The sequence below is a fragment of the Pagrus pagrus genome, assembly GCF_965226575.1.
Source record: "Pagrus pagrus genome assembly, chromosome: 8".
NCBI lineage: Eukaryota > Metazoa > Chordata > Actinopteri > Spariformes > Sparidae > Pagrus > Pagrus pagrus.
Genome location: NC_140192.1, coordinates 12,689,510 through 12,717,384, shown reverse-complemented (window position 1 = coordinate 12,717,384; position 27,875 = coordinate 12,689,510). Strand labels below are relative to the sequence as shown.

At 40.8% G+C, this 27,875-nt stretch overlaps 1 protein-coding gene across 4 annotated transcripts in view; it reads right to left on the bottom strand.

Moving 5' to 3' along the window:
* Nucleotides 1–27,875, bottom strand: part of LOC311261790 (transmembrane protein 132C) — a 247,712-nt gene that overhangs the window by 136,375 nt on the left and 83,462 nt on the right. For all 4 annotated transcript variants that reach the window (XM_084360766.1, XM_084360769.1, XM_084360767.1 and 1 more), the window contains 2 exons: nt 24,918–25,336; nt 23,457–24,034 (listed from right to left, as the gene is read on the bottom strand). In XM_084360766.1, coding sequence (XP_084216892.1) covers nt 23,457–24,034; nt 24,918–25,336 — 997 coding nt within the window. The remainder of the gene's footprint in view (nt 1–23,456; nt 24,035–24,917; nt 25,337–27,875) is intronic.

The following is a 27,875-nucleotide window of genomic DNA, read 5'->3' as shown; positions in this document are numbered from 1 at the left end:
AATAGACAGTGTAGTAAATACATCTTGTAGCAGATGATGCATTTCGCATCATTTGCCAAATAAGTAGGGTGCTTTAGGTGCAGGCAAGATTGAGAGATGTTTGCCATTGTTTATTTCCATATACTACAACACTGTATGGATACAAAGCTGGTTAAAAATCTGCAAAGTTCCTGTTTAATGGCTGACACGTGCTGGCGCTATGATTCAATAGTCATGAGATTTTACAGACTTTTTAAATTTAGCACCAGACTTCTTCAACAATTCTGAACTGGAAGGATCTCCAAACTCATGAGAGACTATCCACACCAGAGCAACACTCCCTGCATACTGTATATTGAACAAATTAAATAATAATCAGTAATTGTGGGTTCAAAATAAATTCTAAAAGTAGTCCGTAATGACAAGGTTGTGCTGCTGTATCTGGAGAGTTTAGGGCAGGTGGAGATATAATTGTTAAAACAAGAACAGACACAGTCCTCAGTGCATCATCGGACCATGTAAGTATTGTTGCTATACCCTTCAACCCTAATACAATGGTTGACAGTCAACTAAGTTTTAAGGGGGTTAATGTCACTGGTAACCCAAGTTTTACATATTTCATGAATACATATTCAGCATATTTTTACATTGAAAAAACCCATAATAGCTCATTTGAAAGCTCAGCTGTGAGGTCTTACTCATCCCATCCCGCCACACTTTCCTCTACTCCCGCCTACTCTTTCCTCTCATCCTCCTCACACTTCCTTCCCCCATGTTTCCATCAAACTCCCTCTCTTCTTGCTTCCTCTGTAGCATCCACCTCCATCTCTCCCATTAGACTAGAGTTCAGTGTGGTGTTGCATTAGACTATCTGTCGGCAGCTCTTATGTAACACCACACTGAACTCTATAGGTGTCCTCACTCTCATCCCTTCATCATCCACATGTTTCTGTCACAAAAGCTCTGTGATCCTATACGCCTCGGCTGTCTGATCATGGCTATAGGGGTGTCTGCCAAAATGGCCGCCCTTCATCTCTGGCTGCGTGTGTAACTACTTGAATGGACGGTTTGTTAGATAACTGTGCAGGTGACTGGGCCGATGGATGGGTGGATTGATTGTATGGACGACTGGATGGCTGACAAAATGACTGACAGGTTGGCTAGGAGGCTGATGACTGGATAGCTGTCCGTCTGTCTGGCTCGCTGAATGTGTGCATCTGTAGGATGTGTCAACGGCTGCTTCCTCCATATTCAAATCTACTTCTGAATTCCCTTCTCAACTTCCTCTTACCTCTGCAGGTGGAGGAGGAGAGACGAGGAGGGTAATCTGGCACGTCTTTATATTTAACGTGTGTGCGTGTATGCATGTGCATACAGTGAATTATTCAATTTAGTTTGTTTTTTTTGTTTCCTCTCCATTGGAGCCCATCAGTGACTGTAGATATTTTTTGCGATGCGTCTCCTCTCACACCACCCACTACTGATCATACTTTGACAGCTTCTGGGAACCATCACACACACACACACACACACCACACACACACAGCAGGTTATGGCATCGTACCCCGTTGTTTAATTCTTACAGCGCCACTGGGATCCTGGCAGCTTAGCCTCATCTTCCTCTAACACTGAAAGAGCGTGTGACTGTGTGCGGAAGTCAGTTTGTGTGTATGTATGCTTGCTGTCAATCACACATCAGTCACCCATACACAGTAGTGACAGGTGTCCTGGAAGTCAGTCCTGTTTACACTCAAAAACAACCCCAGTGGTTGCACCAACTGCAATGTGAGTGCAAAGAGGAGGCTCTTGTAGAAGTCAGAATTCTTCTTGATTATGTTTTCGAGAACTAACATCGCACTAGGGCTCGGTAGGTTTAACAGGAATGTGAAAATATGGCGTGTTGCAGTTGCCCTGATGGACTGTAGCACTGCTACACCCTCATTAATGGGCTCTCATTATGTTCCTCTTGGGAGCAACCGAGTCTCATGTGATAACTAGTGGTGAAATTCGGTATCACCTTATATCAAACTGGTTTTAAACTTTTTAAATCGGCCCAACCCTACATAGCTCTCAGTTGTAGATTTACACGATTAGTGTTTTATCTCAAATACTTACAGAATTACCCCTTTTCAGCCAGACAGCTGAAGGCCAGGATTACTGAAATCACATAAACAAATCTGTGTTGGTGGCTATGAAGTAAGGCAGTTAGACGGTAATCTTTTTAAAATTATGCTGGTGATACAAGATTTCAGTTTGAGACAAAATGATGGAAACAGGTGAAATTTGATCTGTTATCAGAGCACATTCATTGTGAGTTTATCCTGGCCTGACTTGCTGGGACTTTACATGAAAATGATCATTCCCAACCCGAGATATGTGTAACCCCAGCACTGTCATCATGGGGTATGTGGAAATATATTGTCGAGTGGCTTAGCCAATTTGATTGATAGAAATGATCATTTGTTATGAATCCACACATTTCAGTTTGGGAGGGGATCAGACAAAGGAAAATGATTATGAATTGGTGCTATGCCGTATGCTAAGCTGTAACACCTTAAAGCCACCTGCTGCTATTTAGAATTGGTGAAAACTATCTTGCAAGACAGCAGTCAAAGCAGCGCTGATAAATGTATGAAAAGTTAAGCGTCTGTCACTCCAAGGAGAATAAATGAAACCAAATCGGTTGGGAATCACTACATTAATGCATGATGGGTCTTTAAATACTCCAACTGGGAGTCATAAGTCTTTTTTAATACAAATAAATGCTTTCACTGCCTGGGTGTTAGCAGCAGTATTACATACGGTCCATTTTGATATTCTGTCGCTTCAACCAACCCAACAGTGATCCATTCTGATAATTAAAGCTTCAACATCTGCTGTTTGGAGCACCTGCTACCATTGACTTTAAAAAGAGGAAAATCTGTGGTGCCCATGTGGAGCACTTTATGTTGACGGTAGTTTGTTTTGGTGTAAACAGACGAAGAGCTTGGTAGGTATTTTCGGTTCTGTTACTCACTGTAATTGCAGCCTAACGCACGAACAAAACGGCATCACCAAAAAAGCCTTAACATTCATTCAGCGACAGAAAAATAGATCACAAAACTAGACAAACACTGAGTGATGTCTGGGAGCTGTAGTATAAGAAGTGTCTACCATTAAAAGTTGATGTGAAGTGGCTTGCATACGATTACTTTCAAACATGCTGTTCAGAACGTTCAACATCGTTTCCTTTTTGTCGCTGAATTCTCAGTTTTAGTTCTTTTAATGCAATATCCTCAAAATGTGGAAGTTTGTATCATTTTGTACCCCCTCCATGTCTTCTACCTTACAAGATGTCCCCTGGAAAACTCATTAGACAGACCATTCTCTGTGATCCAATTCGCTTCTGTGGCTTTCTCTATTCTCCGCTGGAACAGTCCTGTTCAACCCTCCCCTCCCTCTCTCCATCCCTCCCACACGCCACCTCCATGCTGGAGGACTCATTATGCCGACCGACTCTCCCTCTGTCTCTCTTATCACTCTCCACTGGAGTACTCATTACTGTCTCTCTGTCGCTCACTCCTCTGTTTCTCTCGCTCTCTCTTCCTTTATATCTTAATCTCTGCCTAATAGCACACACGCGTGCACACACACACACACACACACACACACACACACACACACACACACACATATTCACACAATCAAAGTTGTACACTGCACAGTTATTTCTGTTCTTGGTTTTACACCAACAGAAACTAAGAGAGGACTGTTTGCAGATAGTGATTTTAAAAAATGGATACAACATAGTATTAGTGTATTTATATGTGTGTGACATATTCTGAATATTAAAAAGGAATATGTACTGTAGATGTTTGCATGTTAGCATGAGTATAGTTGACATACATTGCAATTGCTAATACGTTGTTTGCACGGAACATGTGGTATTAATGTGTGACTATGTGGCTTCTGAAAGAAGATATAACACAATCTAAGCTTATGTTAGCAAACTTTTGCAGATCTTGCTTGGAATTTCTGAGTCTACCTTTGTACTTCATTGCTTTTCCTCCACTTGTGCTACTTCTCTACCATGTTTTTGCATTCATCATGTATTGCAAATTATAGCCACAGCAGCCACAGTTCAGCAAAAGTTACATAGAATCACTGCCAAAAAAGCTGAACCCTGGTGTTTCGCAGATTTTACTGTCCAAGGGCCCTGGAGGAGAAGTGCTGCATGCAATAATCGACGACCGCACAGCGATTGTCAGCAGCAAACATCTGCACCCAACAAGGATGGGAACAAGCTTTTTCAAGGAGAATATTCGGGCCCACCATAGACGATATTTTTTTGAGCCTAGTTTCCCCTCGGGACTGGCAGCTGAAGGAAGGCCTATAGTCAGCAAGCAGTTCCGAACCACTGAGAGGCCAGACACAATCCTGATGTCTGGAACAGAAAGGGAAGTGGTCTTACTTTCTCTTCTCTTCCATGCTGATTTTACAGCCTTGGTTTGGCTTGTTCTCTATGACCTGAAGCAATTAACTTACATCAGGCTCTTACTTCATGCTGACATAGATCAAGCAGAGTGATTTTGCATCAGCCAAGCAGGAAATTCATTGGCCTCAAGCAGACTTTTTCACTACCTACTGTTTTCCTTTTTAATTTGGATTTTCGTGCCACTGCATAATATTGTTAGATGGCACCGTTTGTCAAGTACAGTTCTCATACACCTTATCTGTTATCCAGTCTTTGTGTTCTGCCATCTACAGTTCCTTAAATGTTATAAATTACAAAGCCCTTCAAAGAAAGAGGGGTCACTTTTCACATAGTGCAACCCAACTCACCACCACTGGATGACAAACAGGTGAACGAACATGGAGAGACTTGCTACAAAAACGAAAATGAAAGAATTTGGACCTGGACTAAACAATATAACATGATTGTCATCAGCAGATGGCAATTGCCAGCTCTAGTAGAATTTAGGATTTTTTTCCTGAGCCCCTTAGACATAGCAGTGGACAAAATAATTTCAAATCATGGTCAATTTAGCAGCAATACTTGGATCATATTGTATGCATGTTTATTGATAATTTTGGGTGCATTTGGGTGACCTGACCCTTTAAATGTGTAATTACTTCCTCTTTAATATTCCAAACAAATTCATTAGTTTTGTATGAAAGGAGTTACATAGAAAACACACCACAGTTGCCAAAACAATTACCAGTCAAGCAAGTTTGTCCAATCAGTGTGTGGTTGTGTGTGTGTGTTTGCGTGTGTGTGCGTGTGTGTAAGGTATCGTTGTGGATCGTGTTCCACGGGCAGATAAAGATGAGTCCTTGTGCGAGGATCTTCGGCAACTAATCACAAGATGACTACTTTCATTAATTAGCTGACTGTACAGCACATGTAATAAATACTAATTAGGAGAAACTGAGGGGGCAAGAGAGAGAGAGAGAGAGCGTGAAAGAGAGACAATAGACGGACAATCTTGAGAAATGAGGGGGAGACGATGATAATACGACAAAGGGAAAGGGGAAGACCTTGAAGGATGAAGGAGATGGATACTAATTTCACTTTCTAACTTCCCTTTTCTGTTCCTCTCGTACTTTTTCCCAGCCGTTCACTTTCATCTGTACCCACTCCTTTCCCCCGTTGTTCCTCCTTTTTTTTTAACCACACAATTTTGTCTTTTTTGTCTCTCTATTTCCCTGAGGGATTAAGAAACTATCAGACAAAAGCCTTTGCAGGCCTGGGATCACTGCGCATGTTCTTGTAGGTATGCCACCATTCACACATGGCATGTGCACCTTCATTTTGCCTGTGCAGGCACTGTATATATACGTGGCTGAGTGCCATTTGCATGCTCTTGAGAGACAGATGCATACACACCCACTGAGATACAGCAAGTGTGTGTGGTTTCCCTCTATAGGGATTGGAATATAAATCAGAATTGAGACTACCTTCAGAAGCAAAGAAAGAGAAGGGGATCAAACCACATACCACACGCTATTTTGAAAGACTCACAGTGTGTGTGAGAGAGATGGTGTGTGTGTTTGAATGTGTGTAAGCTGGAACATTTTTTGTTAAGTCCTGCTAAGATTAGAATAGAAGGGGGTTTACGAAGGAGAAGAAAAGACGGTAAAAAATAGACTAGAGACCAGAGGCATCGGTGGTGCCTTTGTTTTTCCAACAAGCTGCTCGACTGACAAAGGTGTTCACCATCTAGTTACAGTCTTATATACAAGACCTCCTTATGGCCAAAACTGGTGGCAATGGTATAGATCCATCTTTGTGAATTGATCCTGCATCCTAACCACTTTTGGAACAATTTTCTCAAAGCTATACAGTGTAATAGTATTTACCATTCCTTGTCTTACAGTTGAAACCAATAGACAAACAGTGCAGTGAGTACCATAGAACAAGAAGGCAAAGACTGGTAGGGAAATATGAAAATACAGAGGAAGGGAGAGGGATAAGAGGAAACAGAAGAGAAAAAAAATGAAACAGGCGAGTAGAAGTGGAGATTCTGCTATGAATAATAGCCCATTCATCAGTGCTAATTTGCTAGGCTAATGTTCTCACTGAGCTTAATGGGGAGATTAGCCGGGCAAATTAGCACTGATAAACGAGCAAACATGAAGCACGGTGGTCAATCATAGAGCCAGCCATGTATTCATAACATACCCCGGCAATAGAAAGCATCTGTTCTAAATGAGATTTCGGTTCAAGTTCAACAATTAACTTCCCCTCATGGTCAAACTGCCTCGCTATAAGCTTGATAATAATAAATAGCGATACACGCAGGAGCAGACATTAAGATAATCAACATTAAACACACTGACAGAGAGCGCTAATGAAATGAAGCAGACTGGTGGAGTGAAAGGGCTTTGCCGTTGATCAGGTTAACAGCAGGAGAGATATAAAAGCTTCTTGTGGTTTGTTTCCAATTAGCAGAAGCTGATTTAGCTTTGGAAATAAAATGGGTCACAAAAGATGTCTGACCTCACATGATCACGGTTATGAGAGTGATGGCAAGCTGCTTCAAACTGGACCCGAAATGGAAGAAAGGCATCACATTCCTGCGGACATGTCTAACATCAAAGACAAACTGGATCTGTGTTGGATACTTTGCAGCGAGATATTCAATAAGACACAGAGCTGGTGTTTTCCTGTCTGAGGCATCAACAACCACTTACACACACTGAAATCTAAAAGGACTTCAGGGGTTCTTCGATTCCTTCATTAATAAATAACTTATCCATTAAAGTTTTACGCGTCGAGGTGATGCTCTTATCCAGAGTGACTCGAGAATGAGTGCAACAGTAGAGAGAGCTTGAATTTCAAGGGTCACAACATTACAAGCAACTTTGAGATTACAAGGTTCAGAGCAACGGCGCCCTGTGATAGAACATCCCCGTGACCTTAAAGAGGTCATGTAGCATGGAGAAGTCAGAAAGAAAAGAAACCAGAAAAGCCAATGATGGCTGCTGTTGTGCGATCACAGTGGGAGGGATTTATGAAATGTGTTTGTAGGACCACCAAACTGTATCTAATCTACCAAGATGTAATGTGTCTGGAATGAAGAATAACAGCCTTATTTTCAGGTGGGCATCTTCGGAGATTACACAGAGCCAAAGTCATACACATCATTGGACAGGTTTGATGGGAAATCTTGAGTACAGATTAGTTGAACCTCAAGCACTCATCCATTGCTTTATTTCTTGAAGTCTCCTCTTCTCTTCTGCCTGATATTAGAGCAGTATAGATTCGAGGAACATATGCCAATACAACCAAGACACATTTAGAACTTTCTGCAACAACACTGTCATGGTGAGATGAGCAGACCTATGTGTGAAAAAAACAACTTCTGTACAGTTTTGATGGTGTTCACCGGCTCAGTGGGTAAATGCGACAACCATTCAATAGCTGAATTGCGACTGAAAGGGGAGAGGGATACAGTCACGTTTGATCAAGCGCAAAATAGTTTTCCTCTAGGGAGAAAATAGTCAAACTTGCTTTTTTTTTTAATTTCCAAGTTTTGGGGATGTGAGAAGAAGCCTTTCATAGATATAACATGTGTAGGAATACTGATAAAGGGCCCTCTCTGGTTTTAAAGATCTGAAAGAAAATAACCTAATTTGAAGTTGATTGGTATGACGAATATAATCACTACTCCATTAACCACAATAAAAGGAGAGCACAGTTGTACAACATGATTAATCATCTTCAGGAAAAGAGTGTGTCCACGTTACCAGTTCACTGCCGTTTGTTCCAACACTGACCGTGTTCACTTGGAGTCCAGTACAGGTAGCCACTGTTCGAGGTTACTTTAGCAATAAGTAAAGCCATCTGTTCACCATGAAACTCTGTAAATCACCGACGGCTCAGGCAAAGACATTAGAGGGGAAACCAGAAAACATTGACTCCATAACAAATGATTCAGTTTCACCCACATAACTGAATTAAGTTATAAATTTGTCTTTTGACCATGACCATGGTTGGATAAAAAGTCATTTTACATTACAGCTCGACTTTCATTGTATAGATAAATAATATAAATTTGATCACGATCGCAGTATGTCCTCGTTTCTTATCTAACATATGATTCACAGACAACTGGGAAATTGGGCCAGTGTGTTTCAAACACTTAAACTATACAGCACTTTTAACCCATTCAAGCAAGCAAAGATACACCCACACATATAGACATGAAACTGTATTGTTTCTAGCCTTGAGGCTTTTGTATGGGGCTCCCCGCAGTGCACAGCAAATAGAAAAATGTACTGAAAGAGGATGTGATTTTGTGTATTTCAAGTTAGGATAAACTAAAGCATAGGGTGCATCACTGTAAGCAAGTGGGTAAGGAATAAAAATATGTACAATGTGTTGAGCAGATATACAAGCTACTTATAGCAGAACGTCTCTAAAGAATGGTACCATTCTGCAACAATGAAGGGCCATGTTGACGAGATTCAGCCTAAAGAATCCAATTGTGTGATCAAAATGGAACAACAGCTCTGGTAAAAGGCGTTTCTTCATAGAGAGAGTTAAAGGTAAAAGAGGAAAGCCTCGTCATGGATGGATTACCGAATGGGCCTGCCAGGCACATGCACTGAGAGAGTCAGGTTTTTTGCACAGTATATGCTTCGGCTACAGTAAGCCAAGTAAAGCTTAGTAAGCCCAGTAAACAGCATATCAAGCCCAATCATGTAATTTTGTAAGTTATTGGAAGGAAAAGGAAGAAATGAGACAATTAAAAAAAATAAGAACTGAGATGAAAGAGCAATATGTAAAAATAAAAATGGCCATCTCTTGAATTCATACTTCCTAAAAATAAGGGGCAGCATATCACCAGAGTAACTGCTAACTGTGGCTAAGTGCAGTTGTTGTTAGTTAGTTAACTTAGTTAGCAGTGCAGCTAGTTGTCCAGACTGGGAGCTCAGAGGGTTATTACAAGACAGGACAGGCCAGGCCGGAGGCTAGCTGGCAAGCATGCTAACTTGTATAGATATCTCTGCTACACAGTACATCGAGGTCTTTGACATGATATCAAAACTGTTGATAATTTTCGTGATTTTCTACATTTATCCTCTATCTTGCATTAAAGTCCAACTTAAATCACATTTAGTTAACCCTTTTTGCGGTCGAAAGTAATGCAAATTATTATTATTATTATTATTATTATTATTATTATTATCATCAAAAGGAAGGGACTGGTACAGATAAAGTAAACAAAATAAAGAAACTTGCCTGTGGCTTACAAGTCTTGGGAAGACGTCTTGTTGTTAATAGTGGTATTGAAGATTAAGGACATCAGCATCTTGACGAACTTGCACTGGATGAAAGTCCATAATGCTGTTTAATGTGCTACAGCTGATATATATACACAGCTGATATATATATATACATATTTCATTTGTTTTCCCTTTTTGGTTTCTGGTACTTTCTCCAAAGAGAACACAGGACATGTGGTTTACAGGGCAGATATACTATCAGTGCTGTAGCAGACAAAAAAAGCTATTTCAATCCATTTAGATTTACACTTCAACATCTATTAAGAACAAAATGAATTGTATTGTATGGAAATAAAACCAAACCAATAAAACAGACCAGCTACACACCACACTGTCTAGTAATTTTCAAAAAATATCCAGTTTTGGAGACAGAGCCAAAGTGCAGTTGCAGTTCAGCCAACATGCAGTAAAAATTGGGACTTCTACAATAGGAACATCTGTAGCTTATTTCAAGTGTGTCCCGGAATAATAAAAACAGACAATATGTTTTCATGAGCTTGGGTCCCAGGCCAAGAAAATAAAAATGTTATTCGCATCCCAGGGTGAAAAGCTGCAGGAGGGGATTTCTCTGTGTTTGTAAAATCATCAGCTGTTTCCCCCCAGCTTGTTAAAATAAAAACAAACTTATCCCCAAACTCCTTTTTATAACTCCTGGGGTAACTTAGAGGTAAATGCTCAAATGCACAGAGAAATGCACACATATAACACTGGTTTAAAACCTGCTACTCCGAGCAACTGATGCATCCCCAATGCAGAGGGATGCAAGAGGCGTACAGAGGAGCCCCGTTTCTAAATGGGGCTCCTCTATCCTGCAACAAGGAGTGGAACAAACAATAAACACAACACAATAACCGGTCAGGCATTTGCATATCAAGCATCCCCAAACAAGTGTTTGCAAAGCCCAACTCAAGACCAAAAGAGGCGAGGAAAAAAAGAAGAAAAGAGCCATAAGAGTGTTGGGAGTTGGTGATATCTGTGTGAAGAGGAAGCTAAAGGCACATGTGTGCATATAAAGTACACAGCTGCGCTCTGGATCAGTGTCATTTCAATAACTCTGTTCATAAAGCCAAAATGTTTCAAATTCAGTTCAAACACACTCACACTCAGAGACATATTAATTATAATTTCTGCGATAATGTCAATCACTTTCTAAGCGCCGCAGTCAGAAAAATCAAACAATCCCCCTTCCTTCTCTCTGACTCTGCTCCACTCGCTCTTCCCTGATTTTCCACTCCTCTTCCGTGTCTACCTCTGTCTATTTTTCTCGCACATGCAGAGCCCCGAAACACAAACACCGGCACTATCCCGAGGTTGATGGCTGTCACCTTTGTGTACTCAGCCTCTTTCAGGAGCCAGCAATGCAAATAACACCCTTATGCATATTCATGAAGGATTTGAGATGGAAGGAGAGAGAGAGAGGGAGGGAGGGAGTTTTGACATGGAAATTGAAGACTAATGAAAGTAGAAGAAGAATACTGTAGAACGAAGGATAGCACAGACTGGATTAGGGGAATAAACAGAGACAGAGTGACTGTGATGGTTAAATAGAGAAACAGCGTAGGTGTGTGTGTGTGTGTGTGTGTGTGTGTGTGTGTGTGTGTGTGTGTTCCTGTCATAGGGTTAACCCATCTACTGTATTTCGTTAGTGATTGATGGTCAAGTGAAAAGGTGATAATTCCCAATTAGGGCAGAGTAGGCAGATGACTCATATTCAAAAGTTATATGACTGACAGTGATACCTAATCTCCTGCTAAATGAAATATTTGGGAGCTCCTCTCCATTTTTCTCCATTTTAAAAGCAATGTGAACAATTACCTGACATTGAACAACAGGTCCAACCATTTCAGAGCTCCAGTTATACCACCTCGACGCATATGACACAGCATCAACAAGTAACCATACCATAAGAGAAAAAAAAAAAAACAAGGTTTCCTTAGTTCACAATAGGAAATTAATCATACAAAAGCTGTCATGTGCAATACATAATATCAAATTGGGCGTACTGTCATGTCCTTTTTTCTTGTAGCTTAGTCACGTACCACATTAGGGCTGGATTTAGTCTGTCTGGCCTGGGGGTGTAGTAAAAGCTGTCAGGGGCTTGTATTGTTACAGTCAACATGCACAATTGTTTCATTCTTGTGGTTTATTTTGTGCACATTTGTTGTTTAAAACTGTCTTTTCTTGTTAACTGCGTCTTTGTACGCTATTTTTGTCTGAATATTTCAGTGGATGTACGTAGATTCATCTGAATGCATGGGAAGTAAAAATGCACTTGATTGAATAAATCACTACCCTACATGCGGTATGTTTGCATTAAATTTAAATGTATTTTGAATAAAATTATCCTAATGATTTCTCTGCATTTAAACATGGTTGGTACACAACCTGATTGTTTATGTTGTTTAAAAAGTTGCGTATAGACTTTTTAGTGCAGTGTCATATTTGTTACATTGTTAAACAGTCGCAGTCTGATTAGGTTTTGGCACCAAAACTACTTGGTTAGGTTTAGGAAAAGATTGTTGGAATCGGTAGGTTAAATTAAAAAAACACGACTATTGGGAGTTTTAATTACGAACGGGATGCAAACTCTGGATGGAAGTCCTGTGTTACGTCCATTCAGCCACCCCAACCTCTTCCTGACATGGACTTTTCACGCTCTTTGCACAACTTCTGGAGGGGCAACTCCAGAAATTATCTACAGCATCAAAGTTTGAAGTGAAGAGCCACTGACCAGGAAGCGGTATAAAATGACACAGGCTGCCACAGAGACTATACAGCCCCATCACAGAGGCACAGGAAGTTGCGATTGTTAACATGGATATGACAGTGCTGGAAGACAATATCACTTTTTGAAGTGAAAATGGTCAGTACAATGACAATTGCCAAGAGAAACATAAAAAGGGGACAAAGCAGATGTTCATTGTACTCTTTAAGAGAAAAGAAGAACTGCGGTATCAGTATGTCCAGGTAAGATGTCTTCTCAATAAAAAAAAACAGGGTACATACGCAGCTATGCCTAAGGTAAAGTACTGTAAAACTGTGGATTTACTGGAGATGGAAGCCAGGCAAGTTGCACATATACAGCTACATTTCAGTGGTTGATGCTGGACTCAACCTGGCAAAAACACGCCGCAAGGGAAGAAATGTGATTGGACAGAGAGCAAGTATAGATGTTCCAGGACATCACAATGTGTGCAGCATGTCCACTGATAGTTTGCTGTAACACAAATCACTCACTGGCCCACAATACAGATAGGCTCGTTCCTTTTCTGGACCTGCATAATGGACTTGTGGCTGCAGAAAAGAGAACTCGAGGGGAAAGAAACTCCCCATATACAGTATACCTTCCTTGTTGTGTTGGATAATGTGGCATTCCACCACAGACTGGTTTGATGCCCACCTTCCTAAACCCACAGAGGAGTTTTTCTCTGCATGGAGGCGGAAGGTTTATGATCAAGATCCTAATGACCAGATGTCTTTACTGGATGCCATGAATGCAGCATGTGGAGACATTTCACCTCTCCAGAAGACTGCCAGGGATGGATTAGACATTTCAGAGGATGCTTTTCAAGAAGCATCGCCAGAAAGGAAATAAAACTTGATGTTGATGAGAACTTTTGGCTTTATGTAGCTGTGTAGTGCTATGTAGTGGAGAGGAAGACCTAGAACCCCAACAGTAGCGTACAGTATGAGTGATCATACTACAAATGTTGTTTTGTTTTTATTATCCATCCCTGGAATTTCAGTACAGACTTTTCCAATGCAGTCTCAGCCTACTCTCCTAGGATACCACGACAGTTACCACAAGGTAGCCGCTGTCTTTTGTTTGACATGTAATCATCTTTGTCAGATTTAGCTCAGCCTACAGTAGTATCATCACGTAAAGGCTGCCACCGACAGTTGTGGTCACAAATGTTTCGTCAGCACTTTCTGCAGGAGGTACTATTCACTGAGCCACTGACTGCAGGCTCTACTCTGACCTCCCAGACTCAGCAAGAATTTTACAGACGGGCTCCTGGATTTAGGTGTTCGGCCATCTAATAATAAAGCAAAAAGCAATTTTACACATCTACCACGAAATATGTATGTGTCAGCCAATATTGGACACATGCTGTAACACTCACAGATTAATGGATCTATAAATCTACATGCTTTTCAAACATGTGCGTTATTGCCTTAATATGTCCGTTAGTTTTATCAGGAGCATAGATGTGTTTCTGTGTGTGAAGCTATGTTTGTGTGTGTATGTGTGTGTTACCATATTCCTCATAATAAATCCTCTCAGATTTTATTATTTTTTAGTATACTTTACAGTAATGACCTCTTAAACTTGCTTCAGTTTAAACCTTGAGTTTTTAAATCAGTTAATGGAAATTCACACCAGTGAGTAACAGAGATCACTACGGCTTACCTGGAGGGAACTGCTGTTATATTAGCAGTTATTTTACATAATGACATAATGAATGAAAATAAATCTGACATTTCATGCTGTGAAACTGTGAAACAGTCTCAATTTGAGGATGAGGAGGAACGAAGCAGGAATAAAGCTGCTCTGTAGTCTGGTGGTACAGTACTATGTTTTGTCCACAGGGGCCAAATGAATCATCAAAAAACCAACCAAGCATCAGTATTAGATGACCCTTCTTCAGGTGATTAGGGGTTCACAGGGGTATTTAGCTGCTGAGGCCTCTAATCCTACTTTTCTTGATTTCACTTTCCACTGCAACTGGTATCCCTAAATGTAGTCAGGGCTTGTCAGCTGATCACCGGTGGTGGCGGGTGAAACTGCTGTGACATCACCTCCAACACAAACACACAGGAACAACTGAGAACGTCCATTCCTTTTGAGATCCTTTCACCAGCAACCAAACAGAGGAACATCTACACTGCATCAGTTGACCACGGCACGGTTTTGCTGAAGGCCATTTTTAAAAAAAATCTGTGGTGGGTGAAAAAAATTGTGGGTGTAATTCGCTGTCAATATACAGGATACCCATGCCCCACAAGTGATGATTCTCATGACGAATCACTCTGACCGATCAGTGGTCCATAGCGCTTTCACTCCACCTTTAAGTATTGGCTCAGTTTGCTTGGAACCTCAACCAAGGTGAAACCAGAAAAATGACTAGGTGGCGGGTCATTCCCCAAACTTTTTCCAATTAATAAGCATTAAGAAATGGTTCCATGCAGGTCAAGTCGAGCCGTGCAGCACCATGCAGTGGAAATGGGACAATAACCATGCATTGGTACGACCAAGTGGAGCCCCACATACAAACATTACCGGAGCTCAAAAGCCCTGCTTTTGTCCCCAAAACTACTTGCTTTCACGCCAAGTAATGAATACTGAAATGAAGAAAGCAAGGATTGTATTTGACCACTGAATCATACCCTTGATCGAGCAACTTTTTGACAGTGCTTTAAAACTGCAATGAGCATTTTTTGACTACTAGGGGGTCTCAAAACAAACTCAAAGAAAATTATAGTTAAATAAATCTTGATAAGTATTCAACATTCTTAGCCACCTGTGAAGTTTGGAGAGGAAGCCTGTTTACCTAGGACACCTGTAAAACTAATGCATTGAGCTGAAGTGGCTGAAATCTGCATAAAGCTACAAAGTAGGATGGGATCAGCAGTACAGCAGTCCGCTTTCAGAGTCTTTTTCTTTGATGCTAATATAATAAATCTCTCTTCATACAGCTTTTAGGTCTGCAGGGGCACCCACAGCAGCAAGGATATGAAGGAGGATTATCCGTTTGTATCCCACAGGAGCTAATAAACAGAGCATTTATGATTTAGAAGTTTTGTTTTTCTTATTTGCCATCGATTTGTCTGCACTATTTGATTTGCTCGCTCTAATTGCACGTTGATGATTATACTATTACTCCTATCCATTCAGTCCATCTTACTTTCTTTCAGTCCTTCATTCTCAGTTTATTAATCACTTACTTAATCATTTACTTAATCATTTCATTATATGATCTTCACCAAAAATATGAGAAAAGAAACAAACTAAAGACAGTGAGACACATGGATACAGGCAGACAATGTTTTCTTTGACTGTTTATATTCCATTAAGTTGTGAGAACAGCCACAAATCATCATTGTTTTCCCACATCGTTCCTCTGAAATGTAGCAGACTAGACAAGATTCATTAGTTTCATACATTTTTAAAACATAATGGACTAAAGTTTGTTGCATTGCTAGGCTTGTTTTATTAAAATCAAGTGAACAATCTCATTTTCATTCTTATGCCAGACAGACTTCTTTTGTAACGGGCAAACGTAGGCGCTCAAAAGTCAGAACTGCTCAATATCCTATTTCTTGTTATTTCATTTTTGACAATCCCAAATAGTCAGATCTGTGTCATGTGTCATGTCTAATTCGATTTCACTCATCAGTTAGCATTAGAGTTGCTACAAAATTCTCAACCAGCAAACGGTAGGAGGGTGAAATAAAACATCCCTGATAGATGGTTGATCTTGGAGATTTACAGTATGTTTCATGTCTTTGCTGGCAAATTGATCAATATTCTTGATGAACTCTTGACTAAGTTTAACATTTATATAAAAGAGTTATACTGTTGAAAGAAGCAAAAACTGTAAGACGATGAGAAGCAAAACTAGAGAACAAAAACAACCCATCCAACATTATCATGCACTTAGTGAATAAAATATGTTGGTAGAGGTTTTCTTAACACCCCAGAAGCCTCTTTATTGGCTTCATCTGGGCTGAAAGAAATGCATCTAATTCTCATTTTATCTTTTCAGAATTCCATAAAATGCATTTGTCAGTTGCGGGGTTTTAACACAAAGAGCAGCAGAGAAACAAGGACAGTGACACACAAACACACATAAAGAGGGGGAGAACAGACTGAACCAAAGACACACACAAAAAAGAGAATGAGAATCACACAATCAGAAGACAAATGGCTGAACATGAATATACATAACGCATATTTGGCACACATTCACACACGATGTGCAAAGAAATATGTGTACGAAAGCAGAAGCACACACAGGCAAGGACATAACTTTGCACACTACCAACCCTATGTTATGATAGATGTGGAAATATTCTGGCTCTAAACAAAGTCTTGTTGCTATTGTTGAAGTGTCTTGTTGCTGTACAGTAGTTGTTGTTGTTGCACTTGCTGATGGTGTTGTATAGTGAATAGGTATTGTTCTGTAAGAGTTAAGAGTCTATCTCCTGCTCAGGTACTACAGATGTAAATTAGCTCATATCTAACTGGTACAGCTAAGAAGCTGTGCACTGTCCCTGTCAAATACATAAATAAATAATATTACACTCTACTGCTTCTCTAATGTCTGCTCTCTCTCTCCTCTCTCAATATTTTCACATCCATCGTGGTGAACTAAGGGTTAATGTTGACCAAACTAGAGCAGGTGACTGAAAAGACCAAGAAAAGAGAAAAGACCAAGAACCAAGATGGTTTTGGTGAGTTTTATTTTCTCTCTGTCAAGTTTGAATGAAGAGTGTTTTCTGATGAAATTACAGGTTCTGTAAATGGAGTCTGGTGGATTTGATGAGAGCAACATACCGCCTGTTTCTGGTTACACAAAAAAGGAATTTACTGTTTAAACCTATTACGTGTTTTCATTTTTTTCTTTTCCTTTCCTTCAGTATATCATAAGGTTCGTCTGCATGTGAAAGGTCTTGCAAGTTAAAAGGCTCAAAAAAACACTGCTCCTGAAGTGCCTGAATGCCTCATCAGTAGTCGACGTAGTTAATTCTGTGACGTCTTGACATCACTGCGTCACCATGTCACACATTTGCATGAATGATGCCTATATTCATGGTAGAAGTGAAGCTAACTGGAAGCTGAAAACACGACAGAGCCAACCCGAGACACAGTGAGCAGTGCTGGCTCACAGCGTGTATTTGCTGACCATTCAGATCAGGGGTCTGGGTATCCAGGAGGGGCACCTCGAGGAGACAGAAGCTAAAGCAGAGCGTCTCAGACAGAGAGGGGAATACGGTGCTGCTGCAGTGGACAGTTTGAGAAAACTGATGTGTTTTGGAGGACTAAAGCATGTAAACCTATTCTAGTTGTAACCCAAAATAAAATTATGAACATGACAATGAGCATAATATGTCTCCTTTAACAAAAGGTCTATATTTGAAGGGATTCTTTTCATAATGTGGTTGGACACTACAAGGGTATGTTGTCCTGAGATCTGCTTGACAGTCGAAGCTGCCCTTAAGGGTTGTGTTGTAGCCATTGCAATTACATTGCGGCTGCCAGCTGAGTTGATCGTCTGGAACTATTCCAAAACTTTTCTGACCTATTAGTTATTTAAACATCAAAATATGCAAACATTTGACCCAGGTTTAAAAATACTGGAATTCCCCTCGAAGGCCATAAGCACAAACACATGCGCAGCCCCCCGAACACAATTGATTCTGCCTCCTTGCCGGTGAAAGTGCATTCGAGGTGAAATCGATGGTGGAGCTTTGTGCAATAAAGGCATCCTGGATGTAATGTTTGTGTGTGTTTGTGTGTGTGTGTGTGTGTGTGTAACCACCAGAGAGGACTAGCTGGTCCTTAGAAGTACATTTCCCCTCTGATCCTAGGAAAAATCCACTAATCCCTACTCACACACACAGGCGAGTACACACAGAGAGATAGAATGGGACCATAAATACAGGCCGCATACAAATTCACACACCAAAAAACAAATGACTATTATAATACGAGTCACATAAAAACAGATAGAGTGAGAGAAAGTAGAGAAAAATGAGAGCGAACACAAGCAGAGGGAAAAACCTATTTGCCTTTTGATAATCGCTCTCTCAATCTGTCTCTATCTATATCTCTCGCTCTCTCTCTCTCTCTCTCTCACACACACACATAGCATTTCTCCCCCGCCATCAGTAATCATCTCACTAATTAACTAACCAAACAAAGACAGCACACAGTTCAAGATGACAGCTTTTTAATGAGGGAGATACTAATCACTTTGACCCTCGGTCTGTCAACATTCCCACTGCTGAAAAATTCTGAAACGCTCAACTAAACATAGATTCAAAGCATCAAACTTCTGTGGCAAGGGTTTCCATGGAATTAAACACTTTATTTAATACGTTTGGCTGAATGCTCCCTGAAATGAAGCCGCACAGAACAAGAATCCTTCATCAGGCTTTTGCCCTCGTCTTTACCTTTTGAAGTCACAAGTGACGGTGTGCCGATTAGACGTGCTGAGAGACGCCAATTAATTTCTGAGGCATTATGGATGAGTCTTTGTAGAAAATGCCATATTAGGGACATTTCAATTTCAAAAAAGCTTACAAATGTTTACAATTGTAAGAAGCGAATCAAACTTTTCTAAGGTGATACATAAAAAACAAGTCTTTGAGCCACGAAACAAAGTCTGAAAGAGGGGCTCTTCGACAGATTAATTTATGTAGCAGTCCTAACATTAGGGATGTTAGAGCTTTGCATCATTTCAAAAGAATGACAGCGAACATTTCACTGCCACAGTTTTGTTGAAATTAGTTGGTTTGTCCAAGCGGCAACAGCTGCTTTACCTCAACAGAAAGAACTAAAGTAGAAAAGAAAATGGAAACACAATTCCATTGGAGACAATGGATGTGCAGGACAGTGTCTCTAGCTTACTGTAAAAACACCACAGCACAGGTCTGCTTGGCCTAATACAGGCAACATCGGATTTGATACTTTACCATAATCCTCTGGTTTCTGTCACCTTTAAGGATGTGCCACTCAGTAAAACGTATCCTGGATGAGAGGAGCAGTAATGAGGTTGCAGTGAGGAGTGTGTCCTGTATGCCTTTAATTAGAAAATGCTCCATGAAAATGAGCATTCTCCACTGTGGCATGTTGCAAACTGGAAACACAGCAGGATCTTCTGCAACGGAAATAAGACAGACATGCGCTAATACGATGTATCCTTTAAACTGGGGGTTATTGAGAGGTGGAGTCCCTCCCCTTCGGATGGACCACCGCAGGACCTTACTTCAGAAAAAATGATACTGAACAGCAGGAGACAGATGTTTAGAGCCTCCATAGTCGCAATGGGTTTATATTGGAATTAGTTGAAAGCCTTGTACGTCTCATACAGATACTAAAGGGTACTTGGTGCATCTGTATGAGACAGGGGCTTGACAAAAACATCTTTACTTAAAAATCTGGTTGTGCGAACGGAATGACTTTGCTGATCTTTATTTCACCAAAGTTCAAATTGGATCCTTTTGAATTAGTTACTTACACTTTCATTGTTAATGAATCATGATAAACGTGAGGTTTAGGGCATGACAGAACCGTTTGAAAACCACTACCCTTAAAGGATGATATAACAAGCTGAACGAATAACCTCTTTTTTTAACAAATAACCTTTTTCTAATAAAAAAATCTAGTTAAAATCTTTGTTAATAACATGATAAACACAAAACACCTTTGCTCTTTTTGGAGTTTTTCTTTAATAACCAAAAGGTCTCTCCCTCTCATTATCTCATCTTTTCCTTTCAAAGTGAGTCATGGTTTCGGCACAAAGAGCGTGGGAGTCCATTTAAGTACTTATTAAAATCCAAGCTTGAGCACCGGTGTCAAAAACCAATTACAGACTCATCTAGCACATGTCTCCCATGTCTGTTGTGTTCAGTCAACCATAAACATGTGTAATTGTCTATCGGTATCATTTTTTTTTTCATTCACCGTCTGTGACACTGGCACTAGATCTATAATAACATCTTGGAGCTGCAGACTGCAATTACTGTGCATCGGGTAGTCAGAGGAAACTTTTGACATTTACGTTTGGCATTTTCTCCTTGTTTTGATCAACTTTTTGTGCCTGTAACGAAACTTTTGGGACAACATCATCATCCATCATCAGAGAGTCAGTATACCTGTGGTGGGCTTTGGCTTAAATCGGATTGGGGAAGAGTTCAATGATCAAATGATCGTGGTTGCAACCTAAAACTGGTGATTAGTCTATGATGTCACTCACTCACAAAATGAAACTGAACTAGAGAGAGAGAAAGTGATACAACCAATCAATACAACCAGAGAAGTCTCATCGTTAAGTGACAGAAACATGTGTGGTCACGTGACACTACACGCCTAGCGACAGGTGATACAGCAAGTATGCCTGCTCCAATTGGGTAAATGTGCATCACGTTCTCCATCCTTGTACCTCATCGTCGCACCTTGGAAGAGCTGACGAGTGAGTAGATGCTTTTAACCACCTCTCCCGTTGCAGCTTTCCTTCATGTTTTGTTTTTTTCATTCCCTCTGCCTCCTTTCCTCTCCATCCCTTTCCTGTCTGTCTCTCTCGCTCGTCCTCTCTCCGTGTCCCTCCATCTCCTCAGCAGTTTATCATAATCACATCACCTCAGTGTGATGGAGCACACTTAAGGCTTATTATGTGGCGCGCGCACACACACATGCGCAGGCTCACACACGGGAATGAGATCCACTTAAGCCTTATTACATGTCTGACTGTGCTTCTGACATGGGAGATTATCCATGGGACTGTATGCTAGGGCAGAGGGCAAGAGCCACGAGTAGGATGGGCACACACACACATATACACACATCTCAAGTCAAATGCAAAGCCAAAGATACAGGGAATACACGCATAGAGATTTTTAAATTGGACACACAGCACATAAGACTTAGATAATTTCAGAGTAAAGCCAAGAGAACAGAAGAAGAACATACGATGCTATAAAATAGAAGGTGATTTTTTTTTTCCCTCCACTATCTTTCTGTAGTAGTGCCACACACACATGTGCACACACACACACAGCAGGGGTGGTGAGTACCAAAGACAGAGACAAAGTGTCCGTAGGGGAAACCAAAGAGGCCACCTCATCACTTAATACACCCACGTACCTGTATGTGCTGTCAAACACAGCCAACAAGGGTGTAAACCATCCATGTGTGCATGCACGTTGAAGAAGTGTCTGTGTGTATACAGGGCAGAGAGAAATAGTGTGCGCAGGATGTTGGTGGAGTATTTATTTCCCACTGTCTATGTGACCTGTGTGTGGGTTTTGTCAGCAGGTAGTGGGACAAGGTGCAGTGCAGTCTAGCCACTTGTTCTTTTCCTCCAGTGTCCTCAGATGACCTCGGGATTGATCGTGCACAAAGAAACACACTGGTGTAATCCTCTTGCTTTTTTTTTTTTTTCAATGTTTCAAGAAATGTGCTGGAATATTGAATATTGCCTCAGGTCTTTAACATGATGTGAAAATGAGACCTTCCCCGTCTCTCTCGGTTGCCTATACAAGCCCGCAGGTAAATTGGTTAAGTTGTTTAATGCTGCTGGACTGCGGATTTCGCTGTGAAGGACTCAGGTGGGATTTTCCATGACAGTCCAAAGGATGTGACTTTACGTGCGTGCCTTTCTCTGCTCCGCTAACAGAGAGCAACGGTAGCTGACGTTAGTTTAGAAATGGAGTCCGCTAATTATGCTAACAACCGGCTTCCAGGCTACGTGGCTGTTTGGCCTTCACTGTCATGTTAAAACTGAATATAGTCTATAGTCTAAAAACAAAAATCCATCCCATGAAAAAATCTGCCTAAACAGAGACCAGCTAAATCAAAATGTTTATAGCCTATTACTCAGCATTCATCTTCATTTTTAATGAGTGCTCTATGATAGTAAAAACATCCCTTGATGAAATTTACAAATATATATAAAATGCTAGTGGTCAAAAACGATCTTTAATATAAAACACTGATTTCTCATGACTGTAACAGCAGAAAAGTCAAATATTATTTGACTACGTTAAGACACTACTGCTACACTTACCAAGCAATAAATACAAAATACAACTATATCAAAACAGAAGTTACTATGAAGTGAATGTTACCATCCTTGTGTTCTAGCTGTCAAGTTATCCATAGAGGGGGAAGAGGAGGGGAAAGGGGAGTTGACTGATTTGGCCAATCACTGTGTTCAGTGTGTTCCAGCTTTTTTTTAAATGCAAGTGACTGAATTAAAAAAAAAAAAAAAAAAAATGTATCCAAAGTTGCTCAAAGTTGCTTTCTAAAATGTTTTCAATAGTTCTAACCTCATAGGAGTTTATGCTATATCCATGCACGTTGTTGTGTTCTGGGATGTTCTTTGGCTACAATGATAAATTTGCACATCTGTCATGTGTCAGCCTGAAATCCCCAAAGTCGGTGAAATGATGAGGCCGAGATTGGATGCAGATATGCATGCTTAGTCTAGATCAGGGGATGTAACTTATTTTCTACCCAGTGAACCAAAAAGAAATTTGTTTCCTGGGATGCGAGTGTATGAGAACATATTGCTGCTTATGCGAGAAAGCATGTAGGTGACCTCTTAAAGCACACCTGAGAGTCATTTTGGGTACCAACTTCAGTTTGAGAAACTAGGATCTACTCTAATTTATGCCTCTTCTTTCATTTCCCCGTCTCTCCAACCTTCAGTCCTTCTGAGTCACCTTTCTCCTTCTCCCGCTTCTTATTTTCTGTGTTTTCTTCTTTCCTTAGATCGGTCATGAATATTCATGAGGTTGTTATTTGCAATGCTGGCTCCTGAAAGAGGCTGAGTACACAAAGGTGACAGCCATCAACCTCAGGAGGCGGCGGTGTTGGGAGATGAGAGAGAATGGATGAGGGGGGAAGAAATAAGTGGGACTGTATGAAAAAAGAATCAGAGAGAAAAAAAGAAGTTCTTTGAAAGTATTTGTGTTCCTACCTCAATGTAAACTGCTCCGTGTTGGAATTTGTCTTCATGTAGATGCCAAACGCCACCGTCTTGCCAAGTCGAACCGGGCTGGGTGGCACCAGAACCTCCACATTGTCATCCAGTCTCAATTTTTCTCCTTTGGCAGAAACTGGGCCAATGCTCATTACCACAGAACCAGCTTTCAGCATGTCCTGAAGACCCCCATCCAGGAGGGGGCTCCACTGTCCGCCCAGGCCCAATCCAAGGCCTCCAAGAGGCCCGACATTTGCACTCTGACTTCTCCACGGCTCGTTAACAATGGAGGGACACTCTTGTCCAGAGCCTTCCACTGGTATGATTGAGTAATACACATCCACTGATGGCAGAGTCGCTTCAAAAGGTCTTTTTCTCACTTGCGGTGGTGTAAACCAAGCTGGGGGAATCTCCAGACGGACAACACAGATGCCAGATGGCCCCATGAGGCGACAGCCTGCCGAGGGTGCTGCTTCACTGGTGTCCCGGATGGCCAGGGCTCTAACACATGGGAGGAGGGCAGTAGGAGGCGGGTCAAGCTCATCCCAACGCCGACCTACCAGGTAAAACAGTACCTGAAGACAAAACAAATACAGTTAATGTCACAATGGCTAAATGGTGGATGGAGCTTTTTGAAGCAACATTATGTCACTAATTTACCTTAAAATAACAGCCTCAAAATCACAAAGACAAATTGTTACAGACCTGGGATTTGTATTAACGAGAGTGGTGTTGCACTCAGAAACTGGCGGGGGGCGCCAAATTGCACAGAATCACAATTCCTACACAGTGTTGCTTTAAACAAGATACTTGTCTAAAAATAAAACAATAAAAATTGTAAATTTCCCCCTACTTATAGTGAAGAAGCCAGCAGAATTGATTACTTTTTTTTTTTTTTTAAATATGTTATGTTATGTATGTTAAAATATGTTAAAAAAGGGGTTGACCTGGGTTATCATTAGCCACCTCTGCCAAGAAAACTCAACTCATTTCTTTATTCTCTTTTTTTTCTTTATTTGTTCCATTTCTCTCCCTATTTAACTTCCTTCCTGTATCTTTAATTTCCTGTTTCTTTTACTCCTCTGCACATATAATATCATAACATATTATGTTTTTTTTTCTCATTTGTCTTATCTCACCTCACTAAAAAAAGTTTTTAAAAAGTGCCCAAAGAATTACAAAAATGGGTTGGAAAAGGAAATGAAAGGTCATGGAAACATTCTTTTTGTACAGACAGAATTCTGCATATGGACTCAAATAGTTAATAATGATAATATAATGAATAATACATGCAAATAGACAAACATATGATACACTGATAGATAAAATCCTCTTATTACCTTTGGATTTGATCTTTTTTTTCCTATGGGATTGGCTTATTAAGTATATGTGAAGCCTGAACCTTAAGCGCAATTTAAAATTAATGAGTAAGAAGTGAAAACATTGAACCACTAGTACCTGTATCCAGGGCCGTGTTGACCCCACTCTGGGCACCACCACTTGACCTTTGACCTTCCAGTTCAGAGTCACCTGGTTGGTGGTCATCAACAGATGCGGTGGTGGACCCTGAAGCAGCTCCACTGGGATCGGCTGCTCAACGCTCAGGTTTCCGTAGCTGCAATTGACATTCGGCAGGGAGTGTGGGGCGGCAACGCCTGGCTCCAGCTGGTGGAGGAAGAAGGGTTCAGTCCGAGATGATAGGCTGCCGTTTCGCATTACCTCCTGATTGGCCTCCCGTAGGAAGAACGCAGAGTCAGCACCACTTAGCTGGCATTGGACGGGGAGGTAGGTGGGGAGGGAGGAGGAGAAACGGGGCTGGGAGAAATCCGGCCCTCCTCCTGGTCCAAGTCCTGCTGCCCCTGCCTGGCTGTCAGACACTGAGGAGAGAAAAGAAAGGGAAGAGTGGGATAAGGAAGAAAAAAATGTACTTCAATATAATGATAAAAACAACCTTTCATATGCTATATAACAGATGCAATGCCTGGCTTGAAGATGTGATGCTTATAGTGTCATTTGTGGCTGATCATACTGAGATACTGAATGTCAAGATAATAAACAGTGTGTGAATCCAAGACTCATTGACCCGTGAAATGCTTTTTCATTGTACACACACATCTATCAGCTCTTACACATAAACTCACAGCTGCATTACAACTCGCTGACACAACATACACTAGAGTACATGGTGTTTGCGTAAATACATAAGCTCTCAGTTGTGTATACAAGAGTGATAGACTCAGCATCACACGGGGGCTCTGCATTAATGCATCGCTTTTTCTTTTTTTTTCTTATCCCCATTCGAAAAGCATTAGACCAGCATATATCAAAGATGACATATTGCTCTTTGGCAGTTTATTTCAATATATTTACATTAAGCCTTTATTCATTTCCTAGTGTATTTACCAGACATTTTACAAAGATGGGGATTTTGGAGATGGGGATTATCGAGGTTTTGGTGCAGTATTTCATTCCAAAGAAGACAAGGAGCTAGCTGGAATGACTGTGCTGTGATGGGAGGGAGTTTTGATTGTCCTCCATCGCTCAGCATTTGTTATTTGTTTGATGTTTGCCTTGTCGGCATTATGTTGTGCAAGGGACTGAACCCCCAAACAGAGCACTTATTGTAAATATATGAGTTTTGGCTAAATGCGAGCTTCTGTTATTATGAGTACACAAGTAATTATATTGTGGTTTAGAAAAGTTCAGGAAGAACTTCATTCGTCTTCAGTGAGAGTAAAAGCTGCCAAAAGTTGAAGAACAATATCCAATACAAACAGTATTTTCTGCCAAAGTTAGAGCAGTATTGGTTGTTTCAAATGCGAGATTTCTGTATTTCTTTTTTTTTGTGTGTTTGTCCCAGTAATTTGATGTGGGCAGGGTTTAAAGGAAAAAAGTGATGTCACCTACTTCTGTGCACCAGTGAGGATTTAGAATTTTTAGAAGTTAGTGGGTTGTTTGGTCTCTGCAATCATTTTCAGCAATACATTTAGATATGTCAGATATGTTAACGTGTTTGTTTTTTACTTTGAAAGTTGCTCAATATTATTTAGTGTTACAGAAAAAAACTTGAGATTTGAAGCCAAGGCTTTTCAAGACACTTTGGGACTGTAGGATGGGTCAGCCACCATCCAAGAGCATATCTTTTGGAAGAGTTGGGAGAGAGAGTCAATAGTAATTTTTTCTTACAAATAAGTCCTTTAAAGAGTTGAACATTACCTATGGTTAGAGCTAGGGTTAGGGTCATCTGTGCATTCTTAAACACTACTATAATGTACAGATTTGAAATAGTAGTTTCCATAGCTAAGCAGAAGAAAAAGTAAAGTTTGATATGATTGGCTAAAGCTATGGATAGTTAGCTATACAGCTAATGAGTCTCTACAATCTGTGAGTTACCAAAAGCGGTTCACGGGGTTGCCACCATTTATTTCATACCACACATTTATGGGGATTTGACGTGTAGTGAAGTGTGTGTAACTTTGTATGTTAATGGAACCCACCAACAGTAGGAATAATGTAGAAAAGCATTTACGGAGCACAAGTGCCACTGCTGTAAAGATGCCAGAGAAAAAGTTTAAAATAGATGGACAGATTTCTATTCTAACACACCAAGGAACTGGCACAGGCATAAACAAAGCACACACAACAAAAAATGGGCTGGTTCGGAAATGTGTGTGTGTGCGTGTGTGTCTGTGTATGCGTGTGTGTGCGTATCCCTGTGTCCTAGGGTAGCGGAGTGTGAAAATATAATGAGGGTGGGACAGTGTAGCACTGTCTGGGGCAAGACATACCGAGGCGACTTCACCAAAAAATAATAGCAGAAAAATAAAGTGATACCCCGGTGCAAAATGAATAAGATGGCTGGTTTGGTTATGGTGCGTGGGCACGTAAGGATATGTTTAGAGAGAGAAAGAGACAGGCAGAGGGAAAAGGAGAGAGAGAGAGATGTGGAAGGAGAAACTCAAGAGAAAAGACGGATTGAGACGGAGGAGGAGGAGAAACTTAAAGGAGTGAGACGAAAAGGGAAAAACAAGGGGAGAAGATGGTAATAAAAAAAAGTGCAAATACATTTTGACAGATTGGAGATACTTTTTATGCTACTCAAGATGACTGCATACACGTCACTGCAAATGACACCAACTTGTCTCTAGTCCGATCTTTGTCCCTGAAGAATCCAGACAAACTTTTTGAATTGATGGATATATCCCCTTACACTAACATTGTGCAGTCTACAGTTCACAGAGCAGTTCCAGCTTTGGAGGGAAAGTTGAGACAGCTACGGACAAGAAGGAGGAGGAGGAGGAGGAGGAGGAGGAGAAGAAGAAGAAGAAGAAGAAGAAGCAGCTTGGCCCTCAAATAATGGGGAGGCAAACATTTTGGGGTCTTGTGAGGACGTCTGGCATGTGAAAAAACGCATGT